The 26,875-nt window shown below is 37.1% G+C and overlaps 2 protein-coding genes across 4 annotated transcripts in view; both read left to right on the top strand.

Annotated features, from left to right (window-relative positions):
* Positions 1 to 6,746, top strand: part of epb41l5 (erythrocyte membrane protein band 4.1 like 5) — a 41,131-nt gene extending 34,385 nt beyond the window's left edge. For all 3 annotated transcript variants that reach the window (XM_055216387.2, XM_055216386.2, XM_055216385.2), the window contains exons 20-26: positions 296 to 360; positions 579 to 698; positions 2,800 to 2,881; positions 3,391 to 3,468; positions 3,551 to 3,610; positions 3,850 to 3,974; positions 5,174 to 6,746. In XM_055216387.2, the coding sequence (XP_055072362.2) occupies positions 296 to 360; positions 579 to 698; positions 2,800 to 2,881; positions 3,391 to 3,468; positions 3,551 to 3,610; positions 3,850 to 3,974; positions 5,174 to 5,240 (597 nt within the window). In that variant the 3' untranslated portion in view covers positions 5,241 to 6,746. The remainder of the gene's footprint in view (positions 1 to 295; positions 361 to 578; positions 699 to 2,799; positions 2,882 to 3,390; positions 3,469 to 3,550; positions 3,611 to 3,849; positions 3,975 to 5,173) is intronic.
* A 1,332-nt stretch (positions 6,747 to 8,078) lies between these two features.
* Positions 8,079 to 26,875, top strand: part of ramp1 (receptor activity modifying protein 1) — a 37,156-nt gene continuing 18,359 nt past the window's right edge. Inside the window, exon 1 of the mRNA XM_055215652.2 lies at positions 8,079 to 8,500. Coding sequence (XP_055071627.1) covers positions 8,455 to 8,500 — 46 coding nt within the window. The 5' untranslated portion in view covers positions 8,079 to 8,454. The remainder of the gene's footprint in view (positions 8,501 to 26,875) is intronic.

Here is a 26,875-nt window from a genome sequence, read left to right as displayed (position 1 = left end):
TCATAGTCCCTATTGACACCTGGTATGAACTGTTTACCTGTCTTAGGTGATCTCACAAATTATTATTCACATCTGGGTTTTTTTAAACATACTTTGTGAAGCGTCTCCTTTGACCTGTGTCATTGCATGTTCATGCCAGGCATAAAAGATATTGTCCATAAAGTTTTTTACTGGTATATTTTGGAGGTTTTTCCACATTTTCCATATAGTCTTTGTTTAAAAAAAAAGCTTTTACTGATTTTAAAACATCTTTGACTGGAGATCCCTTGTTTTGAAATGTTATACCTTTGTTCAGGATACTAGAGATGAGCTTGGATTGACAACAGACAAGAACTGCAACCTGCAAGAGGCAGCAGCCAGGTATTATACATCTTTTACTAATATTATTATGGGACTTTGCCTGTGAAAACCCAGCTAAAGTCATCTTTTAGTGATTTACTGTTTTCACAAAGATCATCTTACATAATATAAACATTCTGTGAAAACGTAGGTCTGTGCTTGACAATTGAAGTCATCGTTTTACATAATGACCTGAGTCAATGGTAGATGGTAATTTCTGTCTGTTTCATATTCATCAGACTGACAGGTCATAGCGGGCGGATGGGAAGCACCAGCTCTCTGCCTGTGAGTGGGCGAGCAGAGCGACAGGAGTCCTGGGATCTACTCAGACAGCCCAGCTTGCCTTGCTCTACCAGCAGGTGAGATGACAATTCACAACACCTGGTTCGAGAACTAGAACAAAATAGTTTCATGTCCAATGAGAGATTATTCTCTAAAGCATTGCTTTGTTGGTTGAGTCGAATCTGAGCGAATCTGTGGGCCTCTAATCCTCCTGGGAGAGTATCTAAAGCAGAGGAACACAAGCAGGCAGTAAATGGGGCACACCCAGATTAAAGGGGCCACCCAGCCCTCCCATCACTTTGACCTAGGGAGTCCAGAGTTGATTTTATTTCATCTGCATGTGATCAGATGGTCACTATGGTACTAACGGTAACTAACAATTTTTTTTTTTTTTTTTTACTAAAGAAACTTGTCTATCACTCAAATCTTAAATGCCAGTATCTTAGATTTACAGTCAGTGGCATAACTTGAGTACCACAGAAATTTTATTAATAAATTATTATATCATGTGAAAATTTCCACTTTGTAGGTGTGAGCAAAAATGTGTCATTTTTGGTGTGTCCTTTTAAATGCTGATCTCTGCACTAAATGGCACTGTCATGGTTGGATTTTGCAGATTAAGAGGCGGTATTATCCCCTTCTGACATCACAGGGGGAGCCAAATTTCAATTACCTATTTTTCACATGCTTGCAGAGAATGGTTTACCAAAACCAAGTTACTGGGTTGATCTTTTTCACATTTTCTAGATTGATAAAAGCACTGGGGACCCAATTATAGCACTTAAACATGGGAAAAATCAGATTTTCATGATATGTCCCCTTTAATGACTGGTACCTGTCCCAATGTACCTCCAATGTAAGTGCTTTACTGAAAGCCTGATATTTGCTGGGCAAAATAATTACCAGATTAAAATACAGTAATGAACATTGTGACATCTGGTAAGTAAAGATTTTAATGAATCCAGAACATCCAGGGTTTTTCAAAAGCGGGGGTTCAGGTTAACATGTTAAAGTAGATGTTAAAGGCGGAGTCCACGATGTTTGAAAAACGCGTTGGGAAAGGAGACGGGCCGACTACCAAAACACACTTATAGCCAATAAAATCAAATCAAACGCCGGGTTGCGTATGTGTGGGGCAGGTCTATCAACAGAAGGTCCGGATTCTATTGGGGTAGGGGCGTGTTTGTTTAGGTGATTTCAAATATCAACACTGGCTTTCAAACATCATGGACTCCGCCTTTAACATTTGCATTTAAAGCACTCTGCTGCCATCTAGGGGAACTTGTAATCACAGACGGGACATGTGACCAGGTCAACCTGGAAATACATTTTACTGTATAAAACCACATGCTCTCGTGTGATGTATTGGCTGGACAGTTATTACAGATGTTTACACTGATATGGCAACAAAATATGTCGTGTAAATTTTTCTTATTTTACATCACTGTACATCAGAAGATTATTGTGACTTTCGGCATTAAAATGTATTAAAATATTTTATTAAAATAAGAAACAATGGTAAAGTTTAATGTTACAGGGATTTTTACTTAAATGAGGTTTTTAGTCATAAACTTTGCCTAAGAATACCATTTTACCATAGTAAAATAATGACTGGAATGCATAGCAAGGAGTGGATAATTAAAAAAGTATGCTCCACATTTTTAATGCCATCCTGTTTATAATGCCAACTAAATTGTAATTGAATGTTTTATTAATGTAAATGGGCCTGTCTGCGCAATTAACGCCCTAATCCACAATTAAATGTCTATACAATAAACATTAAATTGCTTAGAGGGTGTTTACTCCCCCTAATGTCAAAATGAACATTAAAACAGTAATTTCATATTTAAAGAGACACATCAGAATTGTTATTAATTCAATATGATAATACATTGTCATTATAGGACCACTTTGCTCCCTCAAACGTGTGTGTGCGTGTGCACTTCATAAGAGGTTTTTATAAGATTTTATTCAGGGCTAACCTTGTGATTTTCTGCGTGTCTTCATCTTTGTGCACTTCATATCAAGAGGTTTTCGCTCCGACATACTTCATTACAAGAATTTGCATATTTAATTTTTTTTATTGGCGTAACTCGATCACCATTATGTTTACACAGCATCTTTCACTGGTAGTGCATCTGAATTCAATTGATCTGTTGTTTATTATTGTCTTCACAGCCTTGAAGCAAAGGCGGACGACTTCATTTCTTCTGTGCCCCCTTTGTCACCAGATCCAGTGAATGAAACCCAGTCATCCAAGTTAACAAAGGGTGGCTGAATGCCAGTTTAGCTGCTGGCACTCTGTAGTGAGTCAACAACAGCTGTTACATACGCCATTATTCACTGACACATGCCTTTTATTTAAAGGGAAAATAGAATGAATTTGTACTTTTTTGGTGGCTAACAATCATAACAGTGTGACCTTATAGTTTGACACGGCGGTAAGTACACCATGCAGCGTCATGTGTTTAAATAAATCCAGTGAAAAACTCACACTCTTACATTTGAAGAAGAGACATCAGCCAAACTATGGATCAGAAAGTCATTCAAAGCCTCAATAACCATTTAGAGCACAACTGCAGCAAACTAAAGACTGATGACCTTTTTCTCTCCACAGTTTTCTTACCAAACATACTCCATTTAAACTTGGCTTTATAGTAAATATCTGACCCTTATGTGTGTTGTTTATTGAGACCCTAGTGGTAATACAAATCTGAATGTTCTCCTGGTTTAAAGTAGCCTCTAAAGTATGTGGTTTTGACAATGCAGATAAAAGTTCAGGATCCTGAGCTGCTGATAGCCCCTCAGGCTGAAAACCTGATAGACTTTACAGACCCCATCCCTCTAGTAAGTTTTAACTAGATTACCTCAGCTGTTTATTTACCCTTCTATTAAAGTACGTAATGAATAAATGATTGATTTGACACAGGTACCTGCACCTAAACCCACAATAACTCCTCGATGGATCATTCCAGCCTCATCACCTATAGTGAGTTTACTTATAAACTTACCTCCAACTTTATAATTGGCTTTTGACCCAGACTACCAATGCCACTCAACCTTTGTTTCACAAAATTAAATAATTTAAGTAGCTTTTATATTGGAACTTAATGATGTGGGATGTGACTCTAACCAGTTTATTGTAGTATATACATCATCACTTATGGTCTTTCTAATATAATTTATGTTGTTTCTGACCACTGGCTATCTCTCCTCTTTCTCCTCTAGCTCTCTGGAAGTTTTACTAATGGCCTCCTTGACTGTACAGCAAAGACACCATCTCACCATCCAGAGGAGTCTGCTATTTCTCCACCCATCCACATTTCCCAAACTCACAATGTGATTGCAACCAGGTTTGTTTCATCCACCTTTATTTTTTTCTTTACATCGTAAACAGACCTTGTTTGACTTTAAAGGATTTGTCAATTTTCTTCAAAAAATCAGATGATTTACTCACCACCATGTCATCCAAAATGTCTTTCTTTGTTCAGTCGAGAAGAAATTATGTTTTTTGAGGAAAACATTCCAGGATTTTTCTCATTTTAATGGACTTTAATGGACCCCAACACTTAACAGTTTTAATGCAGTTTAAAATGGCAGTTTCAACGGAGTTTCAAAGAACTCAAAATTATCCCAAACGAGGCATAAGGGTCTTATCTAGTGAAATGATTGTCATTTTTGGCAAGAAAAATAAAAAATATGCACTTTTAGACCACAACTTCTCGTCTATCTCCGGACATATGTTAACAATAGTTAATGCATTAGCTAACATGAACTAACAATAAACAATACTTCTACAGAATTTATTAATCTTATTTCATGTTAATTTCAGCATTTACCAATACATTTATACAATCAAGAGTTTTAACTGTTAATATTAGGGCTGAGAAAAGATTAATCACGATTAATCGCATACAAAATAAAAGTTATTTTTTGCATAATATGTAATACGTCATCACGTCAAGAGGTCACGGATGACGTATGCAAAACTACACCCCAGTGTTTACAAGTATGGAGAAAGAGGACAGTTCCGACGTTGTTGTATTGTCGAATGATACTAATTAATGTCTTTGTGTCAGTTTATTGTTTAAAATCCGCAAATGTGCGTTTCATATATGTAACACATGACCTTTCCACGTCATTACGCAATTACGTGAGGTCAAACAGCCGGAGGAAGAAGAGAAGTTGTGATTTAAAAGTGCATATTTTTTATTTATTTTTTTGCCAAAAATGACAATCGTTTTACTTGATAAGACCCTTATGCCTCATTTGAGATCATTTAGACTCCTTTGAAACTGCAATTTTAAACTGCATTAAGTGTTGGGTCCATTAAAGTCTAATAAAATGAGAAAAATCCTGGAATGTTTTCCTCAAAAAAAAAAAAAAAAAATCTTCTCGACTGAACAAAGAAAGCATCAACATTTTGGATGACATGGTGGGGAGTTTTTTTTTTTTTAAGAAAATGTATGAATCCTTTAAGGTCTAAATGTTTCTCTGACCTTTTCAGAGCCAATTTGTTTAACTGCTGAATTGGTTTCTTTGTTATCGACAGTATTATCACTGTCCCAACCAAGGACGACAACCACAAGCCTAAGGGTCTGCTGACCACTGAACTCTGAGAACGACACCTGTCACCAGACCATCAGTACTTTTTTCTCTCTCTACTACATTCCAGTTAGACACATTCCAGCACCCTTATAGTGCAGGCACGAACAACTGGACCCGGGATGCATCAACTCGAACAGCACTGACTTTGAACAGATGGTGTCCTGACCCTGTAGGTCCTGACATCTACATGTATGGTTTCAGAATAGAATACAGACAGTTTTAAAGGGCTAACAGAGGGCATGGGTCCAGCCACATTGCTTTTATTTCTTTTATACCTCTTTTAAGTTCTGATTCCCACCAGCATTTGTATCTCTGCGAGATGTTATCAGATCTTTCAGAATCAAATGTTGTGATTTTTAAATGTTTGATCGTCATGAAATAGTGTTTCTCTACCACGTCCTATCCATTTCCTGTTTAGATGCTGTCTGATTGGACAACAGTGAGAAGCTTGTGAATCCACAGTGCATCAATGACTTCATACAGTACTTTTGTTTTTGTCTTTGCCTTTTTTTGTGTGCTCTGCTTTCATTATGATGACACATAGTTGCATTCAGTATTAAGTACTGTACTTTAAACTGCACTGTTGTTATATTATTTTGTAGCATTGGGGAACATTCAGTTATGACGTCACTGAGCCAAGTGTTCCTGTCTCTGTCTTCTATCAGTTCTGTTTTTATTCAGACTTTGTAGTTATGACATGCCTTATAAGTGGTTAATTTTAACATTTAAATTGTCATATAGCTGTGCTAAATGTATGCTTTTTATGGTGAAAATTTTACAACATAGAAATTTAATTGAATGTAATTTGCATCTACATCGTTTTATCTGGAGTAATTCACTGGATGTTTTGTATAGTATGTAATAGCAGCTTTTACAGTATGTGTTCTTTTACACTGTTTATAAATGCTGTTATGGATGTTTTTTAAGACACAGGAGCAGCTGAGACCTCTTGTTAACTACTGGCTTGTACAATATCAAAACCGAAAGCTTGGATAATGTACATACTAATGTTTTTCATTATAACACAATGGATTAAAAACATTTACAGTTTATGCCAGCAGTTACTGCAAAAGAGAGGCCTTTGGACCCTTCCTCCCTCGCATTTCACAAGCATTTGCTGCTATTTATCACTATACTAAAGAGACTGCATTAGTATATTCACTGGATCAGAAATCACTGGGATGAAATGAAAATCTGTTCGATTTCCGTGGATTATGTTTGGAGGCCCAACACCAACTTTTATACAATCATGTTTATGGTTAGACATGCTAAAAGTTGATTGTACGATCTACACTGGTTTCAACTGAACTGAATGTCTAAAAGTGCATCTGTAACTGGAATTTTTTGATATGCTTATCACTGTTTTCAGTCTCACTTTTTAGATTTATTTACATGCTCTAAATTTATGTCATCTGTAGACTTTACAGCAATCTCTTATGTCTACTCACTGTAATCTTTGTCATTTTATATGTGAGGCTCTCCATAAGTAAAAATGTATTTTAACAATGCTTTTAAAACTTTTGTGTCTGTTTTTTATAAAGGGTGGCGCTGGACATTTTATTAAATTTATGATATGTAATGTAATCAAGTATAGCATGCAAGATGTAAAGAGAAATGCAAACATGTTGTTATGCTAGGCATCTTACAATGTATTTACTATAATGAGCATTTTTATTCTGACCTAAAATTTAGACTTTAATGGACCTGGCCAGACAACGTATGTAATGAAATCATAATTGCATGTTAAAATTATACACTATATAAGATTTATGTTAAAGTGGTTTAATGCAATTACCAGTGTCTGGAGTGTCATACAGTAGAAATGGCTATAATCATATTTCTCCCTTTGACTGATTAAACCTGGTAAAGCTGCAGTCATTCTCTTAACTTCCAAAGGATCTGTTCATCAGTGAAACAAATCCATGTCACATCCACTGGAACAGAGACCTTAAGCTATACTGTAAGGGAGACCTCACAGTGAGTGAGTAATGAGGTGATGGAAAAAATAAGATGTCACTGGTATGGAAAATCCAGTTTATTTGTAAAACTGTCATTTAATTGACTATTTTCTTCACTCTCTCTTCCTTTGCAGTGTGGCTGGGGTTTCCAGTGAACCACCAGGTGGCGGTATGAGTCTATGTTTGACCCCCAAAGAGGTACAGCAAACTTGTGCTATGATCCCAAGACGGGAATCTCTAGTTCAACTTTTGAAGTTTGGTGGGAACTAAATTAAACTAAATAAGAAAAAAAGATTATTATTACTATTTTATAATGGATAACTAAACGCATGTTACTGAACTTGTGCTTCAGTTTGTGAGTTGTTTTTTGTATGACATTCTCAAATAAAAAAAACAGACATTACTAACATATTAGTTATTCTCGCCCTTTAATAACAGAAATAATGCTGATTTCTCACAGCTTAATGAACCATTGCTCATCTGTAGTGTCACTAAAGTAATCCAAGTAATGAAGCAAATAAATCAAATAAATTGTAATACAGCTCTTTACCACAGATGGCGCCAAACGTCGTTCGGCTCTGCTTGCTCTTCCCTTATATGGAAAATCTGTATGTATCTTTCAATATTTGTTTCGGGTAAGTTGAATTATTTTAAATTGTTGGATATAATAGCGTGTTTTGTTTTACATGATGTTGGATATTAAATGTTTTTATATGAATATGATTATGCTTTATTTATATATCATCAAAATAGTACAAAAGTCTCTTGGAGTATCTTTAAAATTACCTGTAAATAATTTGATTTCAATTTTTTCTGTCTGTAATGTCTCCTTCCCTGATGAATTTTCACGTTTATAATTAGCCAGTAGAAGTTGATGAGGCATGAACCCTCCCTCGCTGGATTAACTATTTCCACAGCAGTTGTGCGCCTGCCGGAGCGCAGCGCGCGACTCTACAACAGCCACTTCAGACAGCGCATGCTGCCGAGCTCAGGCACGCTTCACAGAGGATATTTCACAGTTTATTTCGGGCTTTATTTGAGACGCTTCTTTACCCTATAAACGAGGCATGGTGACAAGGGAACTGGGAAATACTTCCTCATGTGTCTTCAATGGGAATTCGGCTTTAAGGTGAATGAAACTGTGCGCATAATTACCTGCCAGAAGTGAAGATGTGTCGAGCTTTGAGAGAATAGCGTCGTTTAATCGATTCTGAAACGAGCTCGAGTCTTCGCAAACTTCTGCTTCTTCTGACTGACATAAGACGTCATGGCATCTGTGTACTGGAGACACGCGCTTGCCTTCTTGGTAATTGGTAAGTTTAACTCGTTTGTCCTGTTTTATACTATACGCAATAAAATATATTGTTTATTTCTGAGATTTCACACTTAATGTACGATTAAAAGTGCGGTCAAAAAAGCTAAGTCAAACTGAACAACCATAAATTTGTCATTTTTTGTCCCGGGTTACTTGGTTGTTGAATGCAATACATATGTAAAAGTTGTAAGAATGATATAATAACCTTGTTATCACCTATTTATTAACTTTAAAAGTTTTGACAGCCATCCCTACACAGTCCACCTGAATTAACTTCATAATATATGTATATCCTATGAGAGAAAAGTAGTTAATTCTGTATTTTACGCTAAGATGATGATGAAAAACATGGTGACCATTTACAACACTGACCACAATTTCCACAAACACTTTTCTTATTCATCCAAATAAAAAGTAACACAATTTAATGTTAAATAAAGTTACCAGACATCTTTCCAAATATTAAGCCAAGTTTAATGTTCTTTAAGAATTACAAACTATATCGAAATGGGTTGAATCGAAACCAATATATTTAAATCTCTTATTTAGCCCTTTTCAATTGAGATCAATATTTCCTTTGGATAATCCAAAACTCACAACCCTATGGGTCAATTAATTTTCTAATTAATAATGCATGACAACCTCTTTCTGTAGAAAAGCATTTATTTTACACTCACTGAGGTGTACTAAACATCAATAACAAGCTCCTATGTGGTTGCCTTGATTTTCTGTCACCACTCATGTGGAATGACTATATTTACCTTGTTGTGTTATTTAGGAGGAGTTTGACCAGAATAATAATGCTGTTACGTTTTTCAAAACTTTATATAGTTTCACACAACAAAATGGCATTAGGCAGATAAAGAATTATATTGCTAAGAGTTAATTCATCTGCTACAGTTGTCACTACCCAAAAAAAAAACATGCAGAATCTTACTTCTGACTATATTTTAGCTTGTCTCTGAAATAAGGCTGAAGTTTTTTTTCCAAAAGTATGTTGTATATGTACACTCACCTAAAGGATTATTAGGAACACCATACTAATACTGTGCTTGACCCCCTTTCGCCTTCAGAACTGCCTTAATTCTACGTAGCATTAATTCAACAAGGTGCTGAAGACATTCTTTAGAAATGTTGGCCCATATTGATAAGATAGCATCTTGCAGTTGATGGAGATTTGTGGGATGCACATCCAGGGCACGAAGCTCCCATTCCACCACATCCCAAAGATTGGGATGAGATCTGGTGACTGTGGGTGCCATTTTAGTACAGTGAACTCATTGTCATGTTTAAGAAACCAATTTGAAATGATTCGAGCTTTGTGACATGGTGCATATCCTGCAGGAAGTAGCCATCAGAGGATGGGTACATGGTGGTCATAAAGGGATGGACATGGTCAGAAACAATGCTCAGGTAGGCTGTGGAATTTAAACAATGCCCAATTGGCACTAAGGGGCCTAAAGTGTGCCAAGAAAACATCCCCCACACCATAACACCATTGCATTAATGAGAAATTGAACATGTGTTCCTAATAATCTTTTAGGTTAGTGTATAAAACAAACTTCTAGCTTAAAGGATACAAGTTCGATTTCACACTTTGTTGCATTCTGAAATGTCTCAGAATGCAATTCATAAATGCATTCAGCTTTCTATTGTTGCTTAAGTAAAACAAGTTAGGCTGCCAATATGCTTGTATCTCTCTAAACACTAAATTTAATGAAACATACATTTGATTGTAACTCTATCACTGTTATGAATACTGAGGTTTGTTACAGCCACAGTAACACAAGAACGCACCTTAAGTATATATAATGGAACTTGGCACTTACAAAGCATTCATCTCTGAGTCTGTGTTCCTACCCGCTATACGTTTCTATATGCCTGTAATCCTTGCTCTGCCAGTTGACATTAACATTGAAGAAGTCCAATCAGAATCCTTTAAGGCGGCATAGTCCCCCCCCTTCCATTCTGTTTTCTCATTTCTCTTTTCCCTTTATCCCACTCTTGCTCTCTCCATCATGTCAGATTATGTCAGGTGCTGTGATAAGGGACGGATTCTTAGTTGTCCCCAGATATTGATGGCAGCATGACTGTTTATTGCTGGCACAGAGAACAAAGGTGGCTTGACACTAATGTTGCGAGCTAAAAGATAAATGTCAAGCACACTTTTTAAAACTGAACAAAGCATTCACTGTGTTGAGGCCAGAACCGAATGCTATCTTTTGAAACCCCGTTAGATTCATTGCGCTCATGTGTTTGACAATTGAAAGTCTCCTACAGATTAAAACACTAAATCCACCGTAAACAGTAAAGGACACTTCTGAATGAAAGGAAGCACAAGGATGTGTAATACTCAAGTTGTCGTAATACAGAATAGCAGGTTGCTTTTCTCTGATTGAGGTGAATAAGTTGATGGCAGTGGGTGGGGGGATCTGGACAGCCGTAAGAAGAGGAGATAAATATATGGGCGCTTTATTTCTTTGCGGTTGTCAGGACCGCTTTGTATTTCATTCCCAATGTCCCGCCTTAAGCAGTTCTACCCTTGTGTGGGATAATTCAATTCAGAAGGTTTTGCAAGTGCAAGTGCATTTATGAGCATTGTGTGCAAAGATTTTTTTCCTTGGTAAATCGTAATGGTTATAAAATTCATCTTACCAATGAAGCATTTAGGATTACACCCAGAGGGTGGTTATACCACAAAGAATAATGAGGCACTAATTCAAATATTGCAATTTCTGTTCTAGCATTAAGATGCATTAGGAATTGTTTTGCCCTGCAAGTGTAAAACTAAAATGAATTTTTTTATTTGATGCCTACCTAACGCGTCGTGTGATGTCAGCAGGGAATTAACATGCTGAAATGTGCAGCAATGTTGGGTGGCTTGGATCTCCTCCCTGCATTAGCTGATTATTCATTATGCAGATCGACTGCCCCTACAAACAGCGGTGCATCGCTGTGGTATAAATTAGCTTGAATGAAAAACAAGTGGAGAATGGATTTTATTGGTTTGGCATCTAATGTCCTTTCTATTGTGCTGGCAGGTTTAAGATTGAAGGCCCTGCTGGCCTTTCATTTCAACTGAAGGCCAGACTACTTGACACATTTGCCCCACTGTGGTGTAATCTGCTGTGAAGTGTCATTCTGGGACCATTGGTGTTACTGTATAAAGATGTCTAAAGTACTGTATTGCTGCAAAACCCAATGTGGCCGCCTTATCACCTCTTTGACAGCTAAAGCACCAGAAACAAAGTCGTTCTTAGCTCTTGAGAGGGAATATTTTTCTCAAAGACAATAGCTTGCCTTCGAGTTTTAAACCAGACACTTGAGCAAGTCAACAAAAATATATTTTTAAAGGGATTGTTTAGCTAAAAATAAAAAATTCTGTCATAATTTTTTCATCCTCATGTTGCTCTAAACCTGCATGAATTTCTTTTTCTGATGAATACAAAAGAAGATTTTTTTCATAAATGATTGTAAGCACATTGCTAATTTGTAACCATTGATTTTCATAGTAGGAAAAACAAATACGATGGAATTCAATGGGTACCATCAACTGTGTGCTTACCATCATTTATCAGAATATCTTCTTTTGTGTTAATCAAAAGTAGGGAAGTACTAAATATTCGGCCACCGAAAATTTTCGTCCAAAATGGACTAAAAGAGCATTTTTCGCCAAAAGATGTTTATCACCAAAACAATACGGCCGAAATGTTGTGATGACGCAAGCAGAAACCGCGACCTACACGTGCTTGTCTAAAGCAACATATCTGCAGTGTGGACGTATTTTTAGTATCCCTGTGTCTCAATTCATATCCTAGCTCTCGAGGTCGTGAATCAGTATGGATCACGGATTGGCTCACATGCAATTCGCAGATTAAATACACAAATGTAAGTAGGGAAAGTTTACCAATTGAACGTGTTTCAAAAGCTTGCAAATGTTAACATTCAAATGATTTTAAACAATGTGTCCGGTCCAGCTCCAGTCAGACGTGATGATCCCTATGCCCTTCAAAGATCAGAACTCTTGATGTGTAAACTTTGAGAGAGTTGCACTACTGAGTCTCAAAATGTAATCCATTCAAAATACATTTGGCGAATAAAGCGATGAAAAACAACGTTTAAGTGCACTCAGTAGTGCATACACGGAGAGACGCATTTTCAAAAGCAAGCGAACATAAAATCTTTCTGTTCTTGACAGGGCACATACAAACAAAATGATCCCCACATTATTCTTTTTCTAACAAAAACATTTGTTTATGTCTTATGTATAGATTAGAGTCAGAAACCAGTCTGTGCTTATTTGGTCTTAAAGAGACAGTGACCTCAATTAGCCTACTTAAGTCTGTGTCATTAAAGTTAATTAAACAACCCAAGACAAAGAGAAAATCACTTCTGTAGCTCAAAAAAAATAATATTCATATTTAATTTATACAATAAAGACAGTATTATGATTCATTTATTTTGATTTCTGTACATAATGAAAATTTCAGACCTTACGTAATGTGTAACTTTGTTCTTTTTTATAAATGTTTGTAATTTCTTTATTCCCACCTCTTTTTTGCTGATCCGAAAAATAATCCGATCCGTGCCTCAAAAACTGTAATGTGATCCGAACCATGAGTTTTGTGATCCGTCACACCCCTAGTAAAGTTAGTTCACAGTCATAGCCATAAATGCAATGGTACTAATAATTGGCATAATTTATTTCGGTGTTTCGATTTCTGCCTTGGTTTCCTCTTTTTCGGTTTTCGTTTTCGGCCAAGAATTTAAATTTCGGTGCATCCCTAATCAGAAAAATAAATTCATACTGGTTTAGAACAACATGAGGATGAGGAAATGATGACAGAATTTACATTTTTGGGTGAACTATCCCTTTAATTTACATTTATGCATTTAACAGACAGTCTTATCCAAATCAAATTGAAGTGCATATGCTATACATCAGTATTAGTGTGTGTTCTCTGGGTGTCAAAGCCATGACCTTTGCGTTGTGAACCCAATGGATTAACAACCGAGCTACATGAATAAATAAAGGTATCACACATTTTGCCCCCCATTTGGATTCTACATGGAAAACTCATTAATGTCAATGCATGTCATTTATTAACAAACACCCCAATTGGGATTAATAGGTCTTAATTTTGTAATTGTTATTATTGGTTTTGTCTAACATATAATATGGACTTGATGCGTGCATATGTGAAATGAGTACCAATGCTGGCCACCGGCTGAAGGTTCATTGTAGTTTGCACTGCTTCCTCTTTCAATAAAAGCTTTTTTGCAATGCGTAAATTGCTTGACAGTATCACAAAACTAGAAGCACTGAAATGTGCAATGCAAACTGTTAAGATCAGACTGAAATGATTAAAGACATTGTTAAAAATAAACTGCCAATCTGGCAATTACTTTAAAGAGCCCCTATTTTCCTTTTCATGATTTTCCTTTTTTTTTGGTGTGTTATTGTGTGTCAGTAAATGTTAACAATATGCAGAGTTACAAATCTCAAAGTCTACGATGACGCGAGTTATCGTCTCCAACTGAAATTTCTTTTCTTAGACTACAATGAACACAAGGATTATAGATAGGGCTGGGCAAAAAAAATAGATTTTTCGATTAATCTCTTTTTTACGTGGTCGATTCAGAATCGATTCTCAGAGAGCAATTTTTTTTTCTTATTTTTTCTGCAAACATTGAACGTAAGATTAACGTTAATCAAATTACTAGTCTTCTTCACTAGATGTCACCCTCTTTTTTTAGGGCCCTATAAAATCCGTTTTATTTTTTCCCAAATTCCGTTTTATTTTTTCCCAAATTCCGTTTTCTCCGTTTTAATTTTTGCAAATTCCGTTTTATCCGTTTTAATTTTTGGCAATTATATTTTTTACCCTTTACTTTTATTTTAGTCATAAAAAGAGTGTGCCTTTTAATGTTAATGATTAAAATGTAAATGATTTGGGGGAAAACTGGATAACAGGATTACTTTTAATGACTAAAAGATGCATTTACACACGCACATACACACGCGCGCGCACGCGCACACACAACTCAATTCAATGCATTGTTTTTTTTAGTGTTGTTGCAGGAGGAGGCTACAACAAGGTGTCAACACAGTGGTGCCTTCAGAAGTGCCTTAAACACATCAATCCAGCGGAACGCGATCCATATTTTATACACAATCGCTTGAAATGCATATAACTTTACAAACATACACAGGATAGTGATCTGACTTAGGACAGCATGAGCATGCAGCTCTTTTCACGTGCGAGCGAAAGAGAGCCAGAGAGCGGCGCCATGATGCAGATGATTATATTTTAAATGCGAGGGATAGTTAGTTTGCCTCAGCTCGCTTGAAATCCATAAAACTTTACAAACATACACAGGATAGTGATCTGACTTAGGACAGCATGAGCGCGCAGCTATTTGCACGTGCGAGCGAAAGAGAGACAGAGAGCGGCGCCATGATGTAGATGATTATATTTTAAATGCGAGGGATAGTTAGTTTGCCTCAGCTCGCTTGAAATGCATAAAACTGAACAAATACATGAGGATTTGTGTTCGCACTTCGGACAGATGGGTGAGCGCGTGCATGTGAGAGAGGTACAGTGAGACAGACATGGATGAGAGAGTGCATGTATCTTTGCGCTCACCGTGAACAGAGTGTTGACTAAACTTCCAAACTAACAGTTCTCCGGTCACATAAAAGTCATGTGAGACCTGCTCGGAACTAAGTGCTTAGCGTCGAATTTCTTATTTTTTTCGCTGACGAAAGCAGAGTCGTGGAGAGCCGCTTCGCCATGGTTTCAGTGTTTTGGAGGAGGTCTGAAACGACGGGAGGGGGCGTGTCGCACAGATTTACTTCCCCCGGTCTGCATTTCCCACAGACATACGTTCGTCTCCCACACAAAAACATAATTTTATTCAAAATATGTAAAATTCCGCGAAATTCCGCGTTTATACTAGATTCCGTGTTAATTAGCCAATTCCGCGATTCCGTCCGCGATTCCGTGATCGCGGAAATTATAGGGCCCTATTTTTTGCCTTGTGGGATGTTACCAAGGAGCCTGTAATTCTTTCATTCAGTGCTTAAAATGGCGGTTTTAGGTGCTTCCTCAACATTGATGGCACCTTCACATAAAAAGTAAGAGGTATGGATGCATTTTAGATTTCGCAAGCAAAACGACAATGATAGTGTTGTAGCTTTTAATTTATTTTTATTAATTACCCACTTGTAAACTTATGTTCACTGTTATTTTTTATTAATATAGTATTTGTATTAAATCTATATTCATTGATGAGAATCGAGTATAAAAACCAACCCGAGAACCGGAATCCAAAATTGAATCGAGAATCGAAATCGAATAGATTTGATAGCTTGTGAATCGAAATTGAATCGATCCGGAACATCTGAATCGATACCCAGCCCTAATTATAGACGGTTTCATCGGACGCACGTGCGCTGACGCGATACACGTCTGGATCCGAACTTTACTTCCGTTTTTTTTTTAATGATCTGATTTTGCTAAACTGATCTCTAGAACAAATGCCTCGTCGAAAATAACAAATGTTTTGGTTTACTAGGTAATCTATGTGTTGTTTTTTGCTTGTTATATAAATAAACTACGTTTAAAGAACTTTGTTGTTATTTATTCTTAGCGGAGTTTACCGGAAGTTACGTGCGGACCACGAAAGCTGCTTGTTTATGTTGTTTCTGCTGAAACCATCTATAGGCAACAGTTTACCGTCGTAATGAGTCGATGTGGACTCAATGCACATTATCATAATTCTGCCCGCTTCTTACTCATGGCCTTTAAAGCAACACTATGTAGTTTCCATGTAAAAATGACTTACAGCTCCCCCATGTGGTTGAAAAGTGCAACAGTGCCTGGTATCAGACACTCTTCTGCAGGCAGGGGGAGGGGCGGGGCTGTGTGCTTTACCCTCCACCGCCACTTTCAGAGTGTGCTTGTAGCAGCTAGGAGGTTGCTCAGGTTGCAGCAACAGTACAATTTGTCCAGTTAAAAGTTGTTCTATCACTGAAATAATTTTAGAGACATTATTTAAAGGTAAAAAAACTGCATAGTGTTGCTTTAAGTGACCTATATTTTTATATGATAAGAATTTACAACTGACAATTAAAATGTGAGTTTTAAGCAGTGTAGAGTGGCGCTTGTTGTTTCACAAATGCAGACATGGTAAATTGTATTAGAAATAACTAATCATTAGTATTCTAACAGGAGTGGGCAGGGAAACAGTAGAGATTTCTGTTTTTTTTTGTATCAGAGCATAAAATTGTCATCAGTGCAGCTTGGGTTGTACAAATATGCAAATTCTGATGCAAACGTGAACCATTTTCTCTTTCTGCATCACTGGCACTTGATATAAAGTGCACTTCAATTACTGGCTATGTCAAATTACAGCACAAGGTGTCGATTAACTCTTATAGCAGTGAGTCATGGTGACCCGCAGCAAATGACCCTTGTTAATGGGAAGCAGCCGTTGGTATAATAGCATAAGTGATCCATCACCTGTACGGCCAGATGCACTGACACTCGAGGCTCCTGTAATTGCTTGATCACAAAGGGCTAGTGCCATGTAGATTATTTTGGAACGTCATAATGGATGCTTTGCGTGTTTGTGTGTGATAAGCAAATGTTAAAGGTGTAATAGTGGCATTTTTCTTTATCAGTGCTCGTCAAACATGTTACACAAATAAAAACGTGGAATGAATGGGAAAAGCAAGCCTGGGCAATTGCTTCCCGCACTTTGTTCCACAAACGCCAGATGTTCGCTGCATGTATCTCAGTTAATATCAGTTTAAAGCAGCTTGCTTGGGAGCCAGTGCATGTTTGCTTATACTACACAAGGTTTTTATGGAAGACTTTCGTCTGAGAGTGCCGTACTTGACTGTTGCCATGTTTTCCCTGTAGCAGCTTGCAGGCTATAATGCATCTCTGTGGCATTAATGCAGATGCTGGCGCGGGCTCATGAAGTTGCCGCAGGCTGTTATTGTTCATACTAGGTTGGCAGCATCCTAACATCTCTACACACTTATGTCATGGCAGGACACACAGAAATATCATTGTCCTACGATTACCTGTGATGCATTAATGTTGTTTTTAGTTTTTTTATTTGTCACTTTTTACTCGTTTGTCACTTGTATTATGGTATTATGACATGAATCTGTCCTGAACATTGCAGCTTAGTTTTTCTAAAAAACATGTAGTAACATGTAGAAGGCCTTACTGTTTTTTGTTTTTATATATGAAGATTACAGATGCATAGCCACTAAACGCCACCTCACAACCTGAATGTTCTTGGCATGTGATACATGTTCATCAAATACCTTTGCTTTAAATCCACTTTATCATTGCCTCGCGCCATTCACTCTAAGAAAGGATGTGTTCATCTTTTCGTGTTATTAACACATTATGTGTAATGTTAACACATTATGTGTCATTTTGTGTTAAAATTAAACACAGGTTGTGTTAAAAGTAACACAAAATTACTTTTGCGTCTTATTAGTGTATTAGCTTGTGGATAATCGCGGTATTTACGAAATAACTCGTCAGTGGCGGGGAAAGAGTTAAAGTGAAAGTACTAAGCATAAGAGCCTGATAAAAATGCTCATTTACAAGAAAACATGTCAGATGCACTTTTCTGAATTCTTCATGTCTTACCTCGAGTATTTTATAAAAGTCATTGTCATTTGCCTCTTCAGGGATAATGCATTTCACAAGTGCTCCACTTTAGTTACTATATATATAATACAGCGTGTTAAGCTATAGAGGTACATACGCAAATCTCTGTCAATCTGCCTACGTCTGTTTACCTACAGTAGACAATGGCTGTGCTGGCTATTAATTTGACCAATAATGTGCCTGTTAAACTTTAAAAGAACATGACAGGATGACAGCAGCACAAAAAGCATGAAGGGGAAAGAACTTAGTTTGAGCAATTGCAGTATAATGTGTGCGTCTGTCAGCAGTATATTACAGGTGTAGTGTTAAGTGCTTGAACTTGTCAGAAGCAAGTTTTAAATGACATAAGACGGATCCCTATTATGCTAAAGAGCCCCTATTAAGGGCGATTTATAGTCGTGCGTAGGTTCGGCTTAGGCTATCCGTAGCTCTGCGTAGCCTGACGCGCACCTCGCACACATTTTAAAAGCGCGTCAGATCTACGCGGACCGCAAGTGTTGTGATTGGTCCACCAGAACCCCTCCCGTCAGGTTAAAAAAACTGCGTCATAGGTATTTCCGTTTGTGACGGTGAAAACAAAGATGAGCCAAGTTGAGGAGTGATTTAACTCAAACTGCATCAGAAGTCGTTGTTTATTTACTTCCATCATTGCTGGTCTTCTAAAATTATACACAAGAAGTTGCTGTTTCTTCTTCGTCTGTGGGTTAACTTGCTAAGCTTCTTCTTCTATGACGGTCGCGCTGCTACTGTGGTTACATGCGTGGTTACCGCCTACCAGCGGTCTGCGCGTGTGTTTGCACGTCGACGCGGACGACGACGCAAAAGTATAAATGAAAACCGATGCAGAACCTACGCCGTCGCGGCTACGCCATAGGACCTACGCACAACTATAACGAGCCCTTTATTCTCATTTTCAAGTTCATAATTGTATTTTTTTGGCCCTTTAGAAAGCATTTATTTTTTTACAAGTTTAAAAATACATTACTTTTCTCATGCTTTTCATTATAGCCTTGAAGTTAGAACGTCTGGCTTGTAACCTGAAGGTCGGTGGTTCAAGTCTCAGGGCTGGCAGGTTGTGACTGAGGTGCCCTTGAGCAAGGCACCTTAACCCCAAATTCTCCCTGGGCGCTGTATGTATAGGTAGTAGATAGATGTGTGTGTGTTCGCGACTTGCAGTGTGTGTGTTCAATACTGCGATGGGTTGAATGCAGAGGTCACATTTTGAGTACAGTATGCGTTCCATACTTGACAAACATGTTACTTTAATTAATGCAACACATCTTTTCACCCTCTGCCTAAAAATGCTTTTTGGTAAATCCTGTCTTTTTAAAGTCCCTGATACTGAAGCACTCCATCTGTTCTGATTGGTTGGCTTAATTTGCCAGCATGTACTTTCAAATGACTTTATGTAACACAAATAAATGCCCTAATAGATTGAGCACCAGGTACACTGGATTGTTGTTAACCTAACATAGCTTCAAGGAATAAACATGTATTGTACATTGCATACAATTTAGACATATTTTGCTTAAATGTGTGTTTAAGCTATAATTAGAGAGCAAAAACGTACTCCTGGTTGAACAATACTGAGGACCCTTCGTGGTCATAACATTACCAATTGTAGTTATAAGTAAACCTTCTAAGTTTATTACTGAAAAAGAATCAGAGATCTGCAATACTGTTACTCTTTTTTTAGGTATAAATCTACCCACAGCTTAATGGAAAACCTTACCAAAACAGTGTTTACATAGCATGTTAGCTGAGTACTACCGTGGACTACAGATGTAACATAACAGTTCTAAAGGAAAACACCACAGTTTTTCAATATTTTGCTATGTTCTTGCCTCAACTTGGACAAATGAATGCATGCCTATTTTTGTTTAATGCGCGCACTTAATCTTTGGACAGCGCGTCGTGAATGTTTTAGCATTTAGCCTAGCCCCATTCACTTCTTAGGATCCAAACAGGGATGAATTTAGAAGCCACCAAACACTTCCATGTTTTCGCTATTTAAAGACTGTTACATAGTTACACAAGTAAGTATGTGACAAAAAATAAAATGTGGCAATTTTTTAAGTGGATAAAACATGAGAACTATATTGTATGGCGGAAGAGCACGTAGTTTGCAGGCTAGGCTAAATGCTAACACATTCACAATGCGCTGTACAAAGATTAAGGGCACACATTGAAAAAAGATAGGTATGTATTAATTTGTCTAATTGAGGTAAGAAATTTGTGTTTTCCTTTAAGCATGCTTACTTAGTAACAACAGACGCTCTGGAGGGCCCAAGCGCTTTGAAAAGAAGGATGAAAATGGCATGGTCACATTTTCCACATGGTTTAGATGCGAAATGTGAAGCAATTGTGAAGCAAGTGAGCATATGTGCGTGCCATTTTGGTCGGTGCTTGAGCCGACTCTGAGTCTACTGGCCATTTGCATTCACATGAACTTGAAGTCATCTCGCTGGGCGAGATTGTAATTTATATTTTTCAAAGTTTGTGAAGAGCACACCGTTATGACAACAGTCACAGCCCTAAGTGGGTGTGCCATCTGAAGGGGATTGCACACCAGCCGCGCAGCTCAGTGTCGCGCCTCGTCAAGTCGCGTCTAGGACAACTCTGAGGTATCGTAAACCGGAAGTGCACATTAAATAGCGCGAGCTTCGTCAGATAGCGTCTACTTCAAAATGCAACATATACGTTAGCAGCCAATGTTTATCATTAATGATTTGGGACAAATATGATGTTATTTAATTTTAAACTATGTGAGTGGCGCTGTGTGGCGCGACAGGGATTTGAGCAACTTCCTGAGTCAAAGCTGGGCGGCGTGGACAGGCGCCACCTGGTGGCGCCGGTGTGCGTATACTCATAGAAAGCAATGTGTGTGACCCCCTTGAGGGTGAGCAGCGTTAAGATAAAGATAAATCCAATGTTTTAACTTCAATGTAATAACCATGAAAAGACTGGATACCTGGTAATTTTCACACGATACATGCAAGGATACAAAACTGGATATCAATGTGCATGCCCATGTGTCATTGTTTGGAAAACAGGACCAATATCAGCTATATAAACACACAAATGAGTACAGAGCCTCACAGGGTTATTTCATGTTTGGTTAAGCATAATAGAGACAATGACACAGGAAAGAGAGAAGGACAGCAGCTGGACTAGAAATAATAGTTCATGTCTCCTGTTAAGTAAGCAGTTTAATTTAATAAAACTAACGGGCACTGCTGAGTCTTAAGGTCTACAGTCACCTTTAGGTCAGGACGACTTAAGGGTAGGAAATGTGCTTGGTTTATTGAAAAGTGACGCAAATGCAGAACACACTATCTTTAAATCGTATAGATTAGTTCTCCAACAAATGAAAATTTACACACCCTCCTGTCATAATATAACTGATTTGACTATTGTCCATGGAACATAAAGGGAGATGTACATTCAACAAACAAGTTTGTTGGCATTTGTGAGTTAGCCTTTAGAAAACTTGCTTTGTGCGAAGACAAAGTCATTATTCATAAAAATCTCTTGCACCATAGCCCTCACATGCATGAGCTATATACAACATGTAGAAAAATAAATGCATATATACAGTAGATGCTTTTGTGTTTCATTAAAAATGAAAAGCCATACTGGATTTAGAATAAGTAAATGATAATTTAAATAAACTATTCCTTTAACAGTTACATTAACACAAAATAAGGCTGCAAAGATTGTTTGGAGAAAAATATGATGAATACAACAAACCAGTCGAAGCTAAGGAGGGCAAACTCTGGAAGCGCTCATTCAGTTATCCGCCCTCTCAAAAGTCAGCTTAGAGACTTCACGCTTCATTTATTTTCTTTGGCAAGGTTTTGTGTGGTAATGCAGTAACCATTCAAGATAAAAAAGCACAAACATATCACAGTAAACTGACTGTTGGAAGAGTAGCAAATTATGGGCATGTGTCAGCATTTCGAAAAATGTCACTTCAGTCTGGTAAAATTCACATTATCTGTTATATAATAGTCATAATTAGTCTATAGCTATAATGCAGCAAGTGATTTGCATGCCTGTGACATTGAAGATGTTGTGTTTCGTTTTGAAAACTCTTGTTTGTGAGTTTACTAATTTGCAGAGACTAAAACAGATGGATGAGATGAGGTTTGTCCCTGCACCCTCCTACACGCTTTAGACTTCACTTGACTTTAGTATTCACCTCAATTATTCATAGTTTTGCACAGAATGTGTCCTAGAAACATCTGCAGTTTTTCTCTATGTACTCTCCCATATATTTTCCCAAGTTAATATGAATGTATAAACGTTATTGGCATTTAATTTAATTTAATTTGTTGTTCATACATTAGTTGTTCATATTTGATTTGGGGTGTTTTTCCAAGGAGGGAGGAGGAAGTAATTGACCGTACAGAAATAAAGCAAAACAAACATTTACAGGATACAGAATAGTGGTTTATAACCAACTCATTTTTTCATTCCTTCCATTGATTTATTAATGGCTGCCTGTTGTAATGTAGACCTACTGTGCTGTATGTTTCAACAGGTCTGACAGCAACACACTTAGAGCTCCAATTATTCGATTCACAATTTTACATTTCCTTTGGTGTGTAGGTGTGTATTAGTACATGTTAACGATAAGCAAAACGTACAAATCCCAGAGTAAACGATGATGCGAGTTATCGTTTTCAACTTAAATATCTTTTCTTGGACTACAACAAACACACGGATTGTAGGCAACAGTTTACTTCCTCGGCCTGTTGACACGGACATGATGGTCATTATTACAATTCCTCCCGCTTCTGACTCACAGCATGTAAGTAGCTATATTAACAATATTATTTTAAGATGGTATTAAAGGGATAGTTCGGCCAAAAATGATATTAAACCCATGATTTACTCACTCCCAAGCTGTCCAAGATGCATATGTCCATCGTTTTTCAGACAAACTTCAGTTATTTCAGAAAATGTTTTAGATCTTTCAGTTAATTAAAGGAACAGTATGTAAGAAATTTATATCAATTAATCATAAAATGGCCCTGATATGTCACTAGACATTAAGAAATAATTTTCATTTCAAATACTTATATCACTCACAACAACGGTATGGCCAGGATATTGTCATTTAAAAAGTGGAGTTGCAGCCCTCAACTGATGTTTATGTTGTCATTTTGTGTATTGGCCACCAGTTGTGTGATTGCAGTACCAGTTTTAGCCACAAGTTTTGTGATTGCAATACCAGTTTGGGCCACAATCCTACATACTGTTCCTTTAAATGTGAAGTTACAGGGGCCACGACCTTCAAGTCCAAAAAATGTGCATCCATCCATCACAAAATAAATCCAAATGGCTCCACGATAATAAATAAAGGTCTTCTGAAGGTGCTGTTGTAGAAATATCCATATTTAAAACTTTATAAACCAAAATAACTAGCTTTCATTGGCGCCGCCATCTTAGACTCCTCTGTATTCAGTGTATTAGCGTAGTGTACGCACTTTTCTTAGTGATGTATGACAAATTCGGAGGGCGGGGGCACAGAGCAAAAGCAGAGTAACCTCCGTACGCTGAGTAAAGCTCTGATCTTGAATGCGGACGTGACTAGGATGGCGGATTTACCGGATGCGAGTTATTTTGGTTTATAAAGTTTTAAATGTGGAAATTTCTACAACGAAACTGTGCGGATTACCCTGTAATACACAAAGCAAGAACAGTGTTTGTGTTATTATATTTTACTTTCAGCCATCTTCTATAAAGTAAAGCAAATCTTCTGCTTGCGAGGATGCAATCTAGAGTCTGGGTTGTTTTTGGTTTCAACATTCCAAGATGCTGTTTGTGTGGGATCACAACACAATACAATGCAGTGAGGACAGTAACATTTTATTCTCGCTGTTTGTGCTAATTGTTATTATGCTCACATCTGTGCACACACAGTAATGCAATTAGATATTAACGACTAACAGACTCTGAAGGGTCCTGGATATCCTCCAAATTAACAGCATATTGCAGATGTGAAGTAGTACGCGCACGCATGCACGCGCACACACACACACACACACACACACACACACACACACACACACACACACACACACACACACACACAGACACACAGACACACAGACACACAGACACACACACGTTGTTATTGTTATCTGTTCAGCAATATCTCATTAATTAATTCATCTCAAAGGTTCCTGTCACATTAAGAATTAATGTTGGCATAACAGTCATAAATGAATATGACATGTTTGATGTTTTTCTTTTGGTCTTAAAGGAGACTCTATGCATGAGAGAAGATGGGGTGTGTGTTATATAAAGCCTGATATCTCTTTTCTTCCTTGGTTTTGTTTATCCTAAAAGATCTTATTTGATTCCCACAAGATATGCATTATTATGCTTGAGGATTAGTTATACGTACATCATGAATCTGACATTCATGTCCTGTACTTATTTCTTTTTCGGTTCAATACAAGCACAAATCAATAGCATTTGCTGCATAATTTTTACCACAAAAAGTAATTTCAATTTCCCTTATTTATTTAATAGTCTTGGTTACGGTAAGGCACTTGTAATAGAAATTAATGGAACCAGTTTATAAATGTAAGGTAACACTAGTACTTACAATAAGGTTGCATTTGTTAACAATAGTTAATGCATTAGCTAACATAAACTAACAATAAACAATACTTTTACAGAATTTATTAATCTTATTTCATGTTAATTTCAGCATTTACCAATACATTTATACAATCAAGAGTTTTAACTGTTAATATTAGGGCTGAGAAAAGATTAATCACGATTAATCGCATACAAAATAAAAGGTTTTTTGCATAATATGTGTGTGTGTACTGTGTGTAATTATTGTGTATATTTAACCACACACACATACATATATTCATGTCAGATTTTTTTATTTATAAATCAATTTTTTTAATTTATATATAATATAGAATATATTAAAATGTAAATAAATATATATACACATGAAAATGTTTCTTAAATACATACGTGTGTGTGTGTGTGTGTGTGTGTGTGTGTGTGTGTGTGTGTACATAATAATTATGCCAAAAATCACTTATTTTTATGCGATTAATCGCGATTAATCTTTTCCCAGCCCTAGATATTAATTAATGCACCATAAACTAACATAAAGAACTGTATTGACATTAACTAACCTTAACAAGAATTTATGCTGAAAAACTATCATTCATTGTTTGTTCATGTTAGTTAATGCATTTTGTAGTGGTTATGCAACCTTATTGTAAAGTATTACCAAAAAAATACACACGGTTTTAAAAGTACAGAATGTGATAACATTCAGAGTTTAGTATGATAAAACGCTTGCCGTTTTTGTGTAAAAATATATCCAATATTACCTTCCCAGTTTTACGTCGTTAAGGAAATAATTTGCAGTTTGGCTGTAACATCACACAGATAAGGTCAGACAGGTCGATTTTGTATAGTTATCTACATCATCCCACAAATGCTGTTGATTCAGCTTAATGTGTGCCTAATGTGTGGTGTTGTGCCGAACCTCAAATGTTTCTTTCATTATTTTTGCACTACATCAGACATGCACACAGACAATTCCATAGATGCAATGCATTTTCTACTTTACATCCTGTATATTTTCTTCCGATACAGCCGATGCCTGACCAGTGACCACAGGCGGAACCAGTTTAATTCGCTTACCCGTTCACATACCCCGATATATATATGTATCTCTCTCAATGGTTTTTCCCCTCCTAGGAGTTTTCCCCCTGGACTAGCCAGGAGGGTTTTTCTCCTATGGGTTTTTTTCATCCCCTGGAGAGTCCGCCACCTTTGGCTTAACTTACTACTTTACTGTATACGTTTATAAGCCATAGTAAACATGTCATTATATCCTATTCATGTCCCTGTAAACCACATACACCTACCCCCTCACACACACCTAAAGCCTGTTTCTTTCTCTCAACTTTATCTTTAGGGAGACTCACCTGTCACATAATTGATGCGATAGAGCTGTTGTTGACTAACAATGAGCCGAGGGGAGCACCCGTCACCTGCTCATGAGCCCATCTCTCATGCTGACCAGATACTTTCCTTTACAGCACTGGGGGCGAGTGCCAAAGCAAATCCCTGTGTAGAGGGAGAATAAAACAATAAGAGAGAGAGAGGGAGAGAGACAACAGAGGACATGAAAGGAAAGGACAAGCTGACAATAGCCGTTCCATTTCCAAGACAATTGTTTTTTCCAAGAGCTGAACATTAATCCCATTATGTCAAAGTTAATGAAATGACTCATTGTTCAAGTTCTTTTCTCATTCTGCACCATTCAGGCCCTTGTTAGTGTCAGACACACTGTTAATCTTGTACTCGCTGTGGAGCATTGTTTATATTAAAATTGAATTAAGCGACAAATTAAAAAAAAACTGATGATAGTCTGTAGTAGTGTTCAGTTATAAAGACACATCTCATGGACAAACAAGAGAAATTATCAACGTTTTAGTAGCGATTACCAAAAATAATTTAGAAACTTTTCAAAGTTTAAGGCCAAATCGTTCCACTGGGTTTAAGGTCAGAAATGTGCAGCATGACATTGCTTAAAGTGTTTAATTCTGACAGATATGTGACCCTGGCTGAAATCCAGGCTGAAGTCTTGTTAAATATGTATGAAATTAGAAGCACCAGAAGTT

This window comes from Misgurnus anguillicaudatus, chromosome 17 (assembly GCF_027580225.2).
Source record: "Misgurnus anguillicaudatus chromosome 17, ASM2758022v2, whole genome shotgun sequence".
NCBI lineage: Eukaryota > Metazoa > Chordata > Actinopteri > Cypriniformes > Cobitidae > Misgurnus > Misgurnus anguillicaudatus.
The sequence above is the reverse complement of the archived record's forward strand: the minus strand, read 5'-3'. Positions and strand labels throughout refer to the sequence as shown.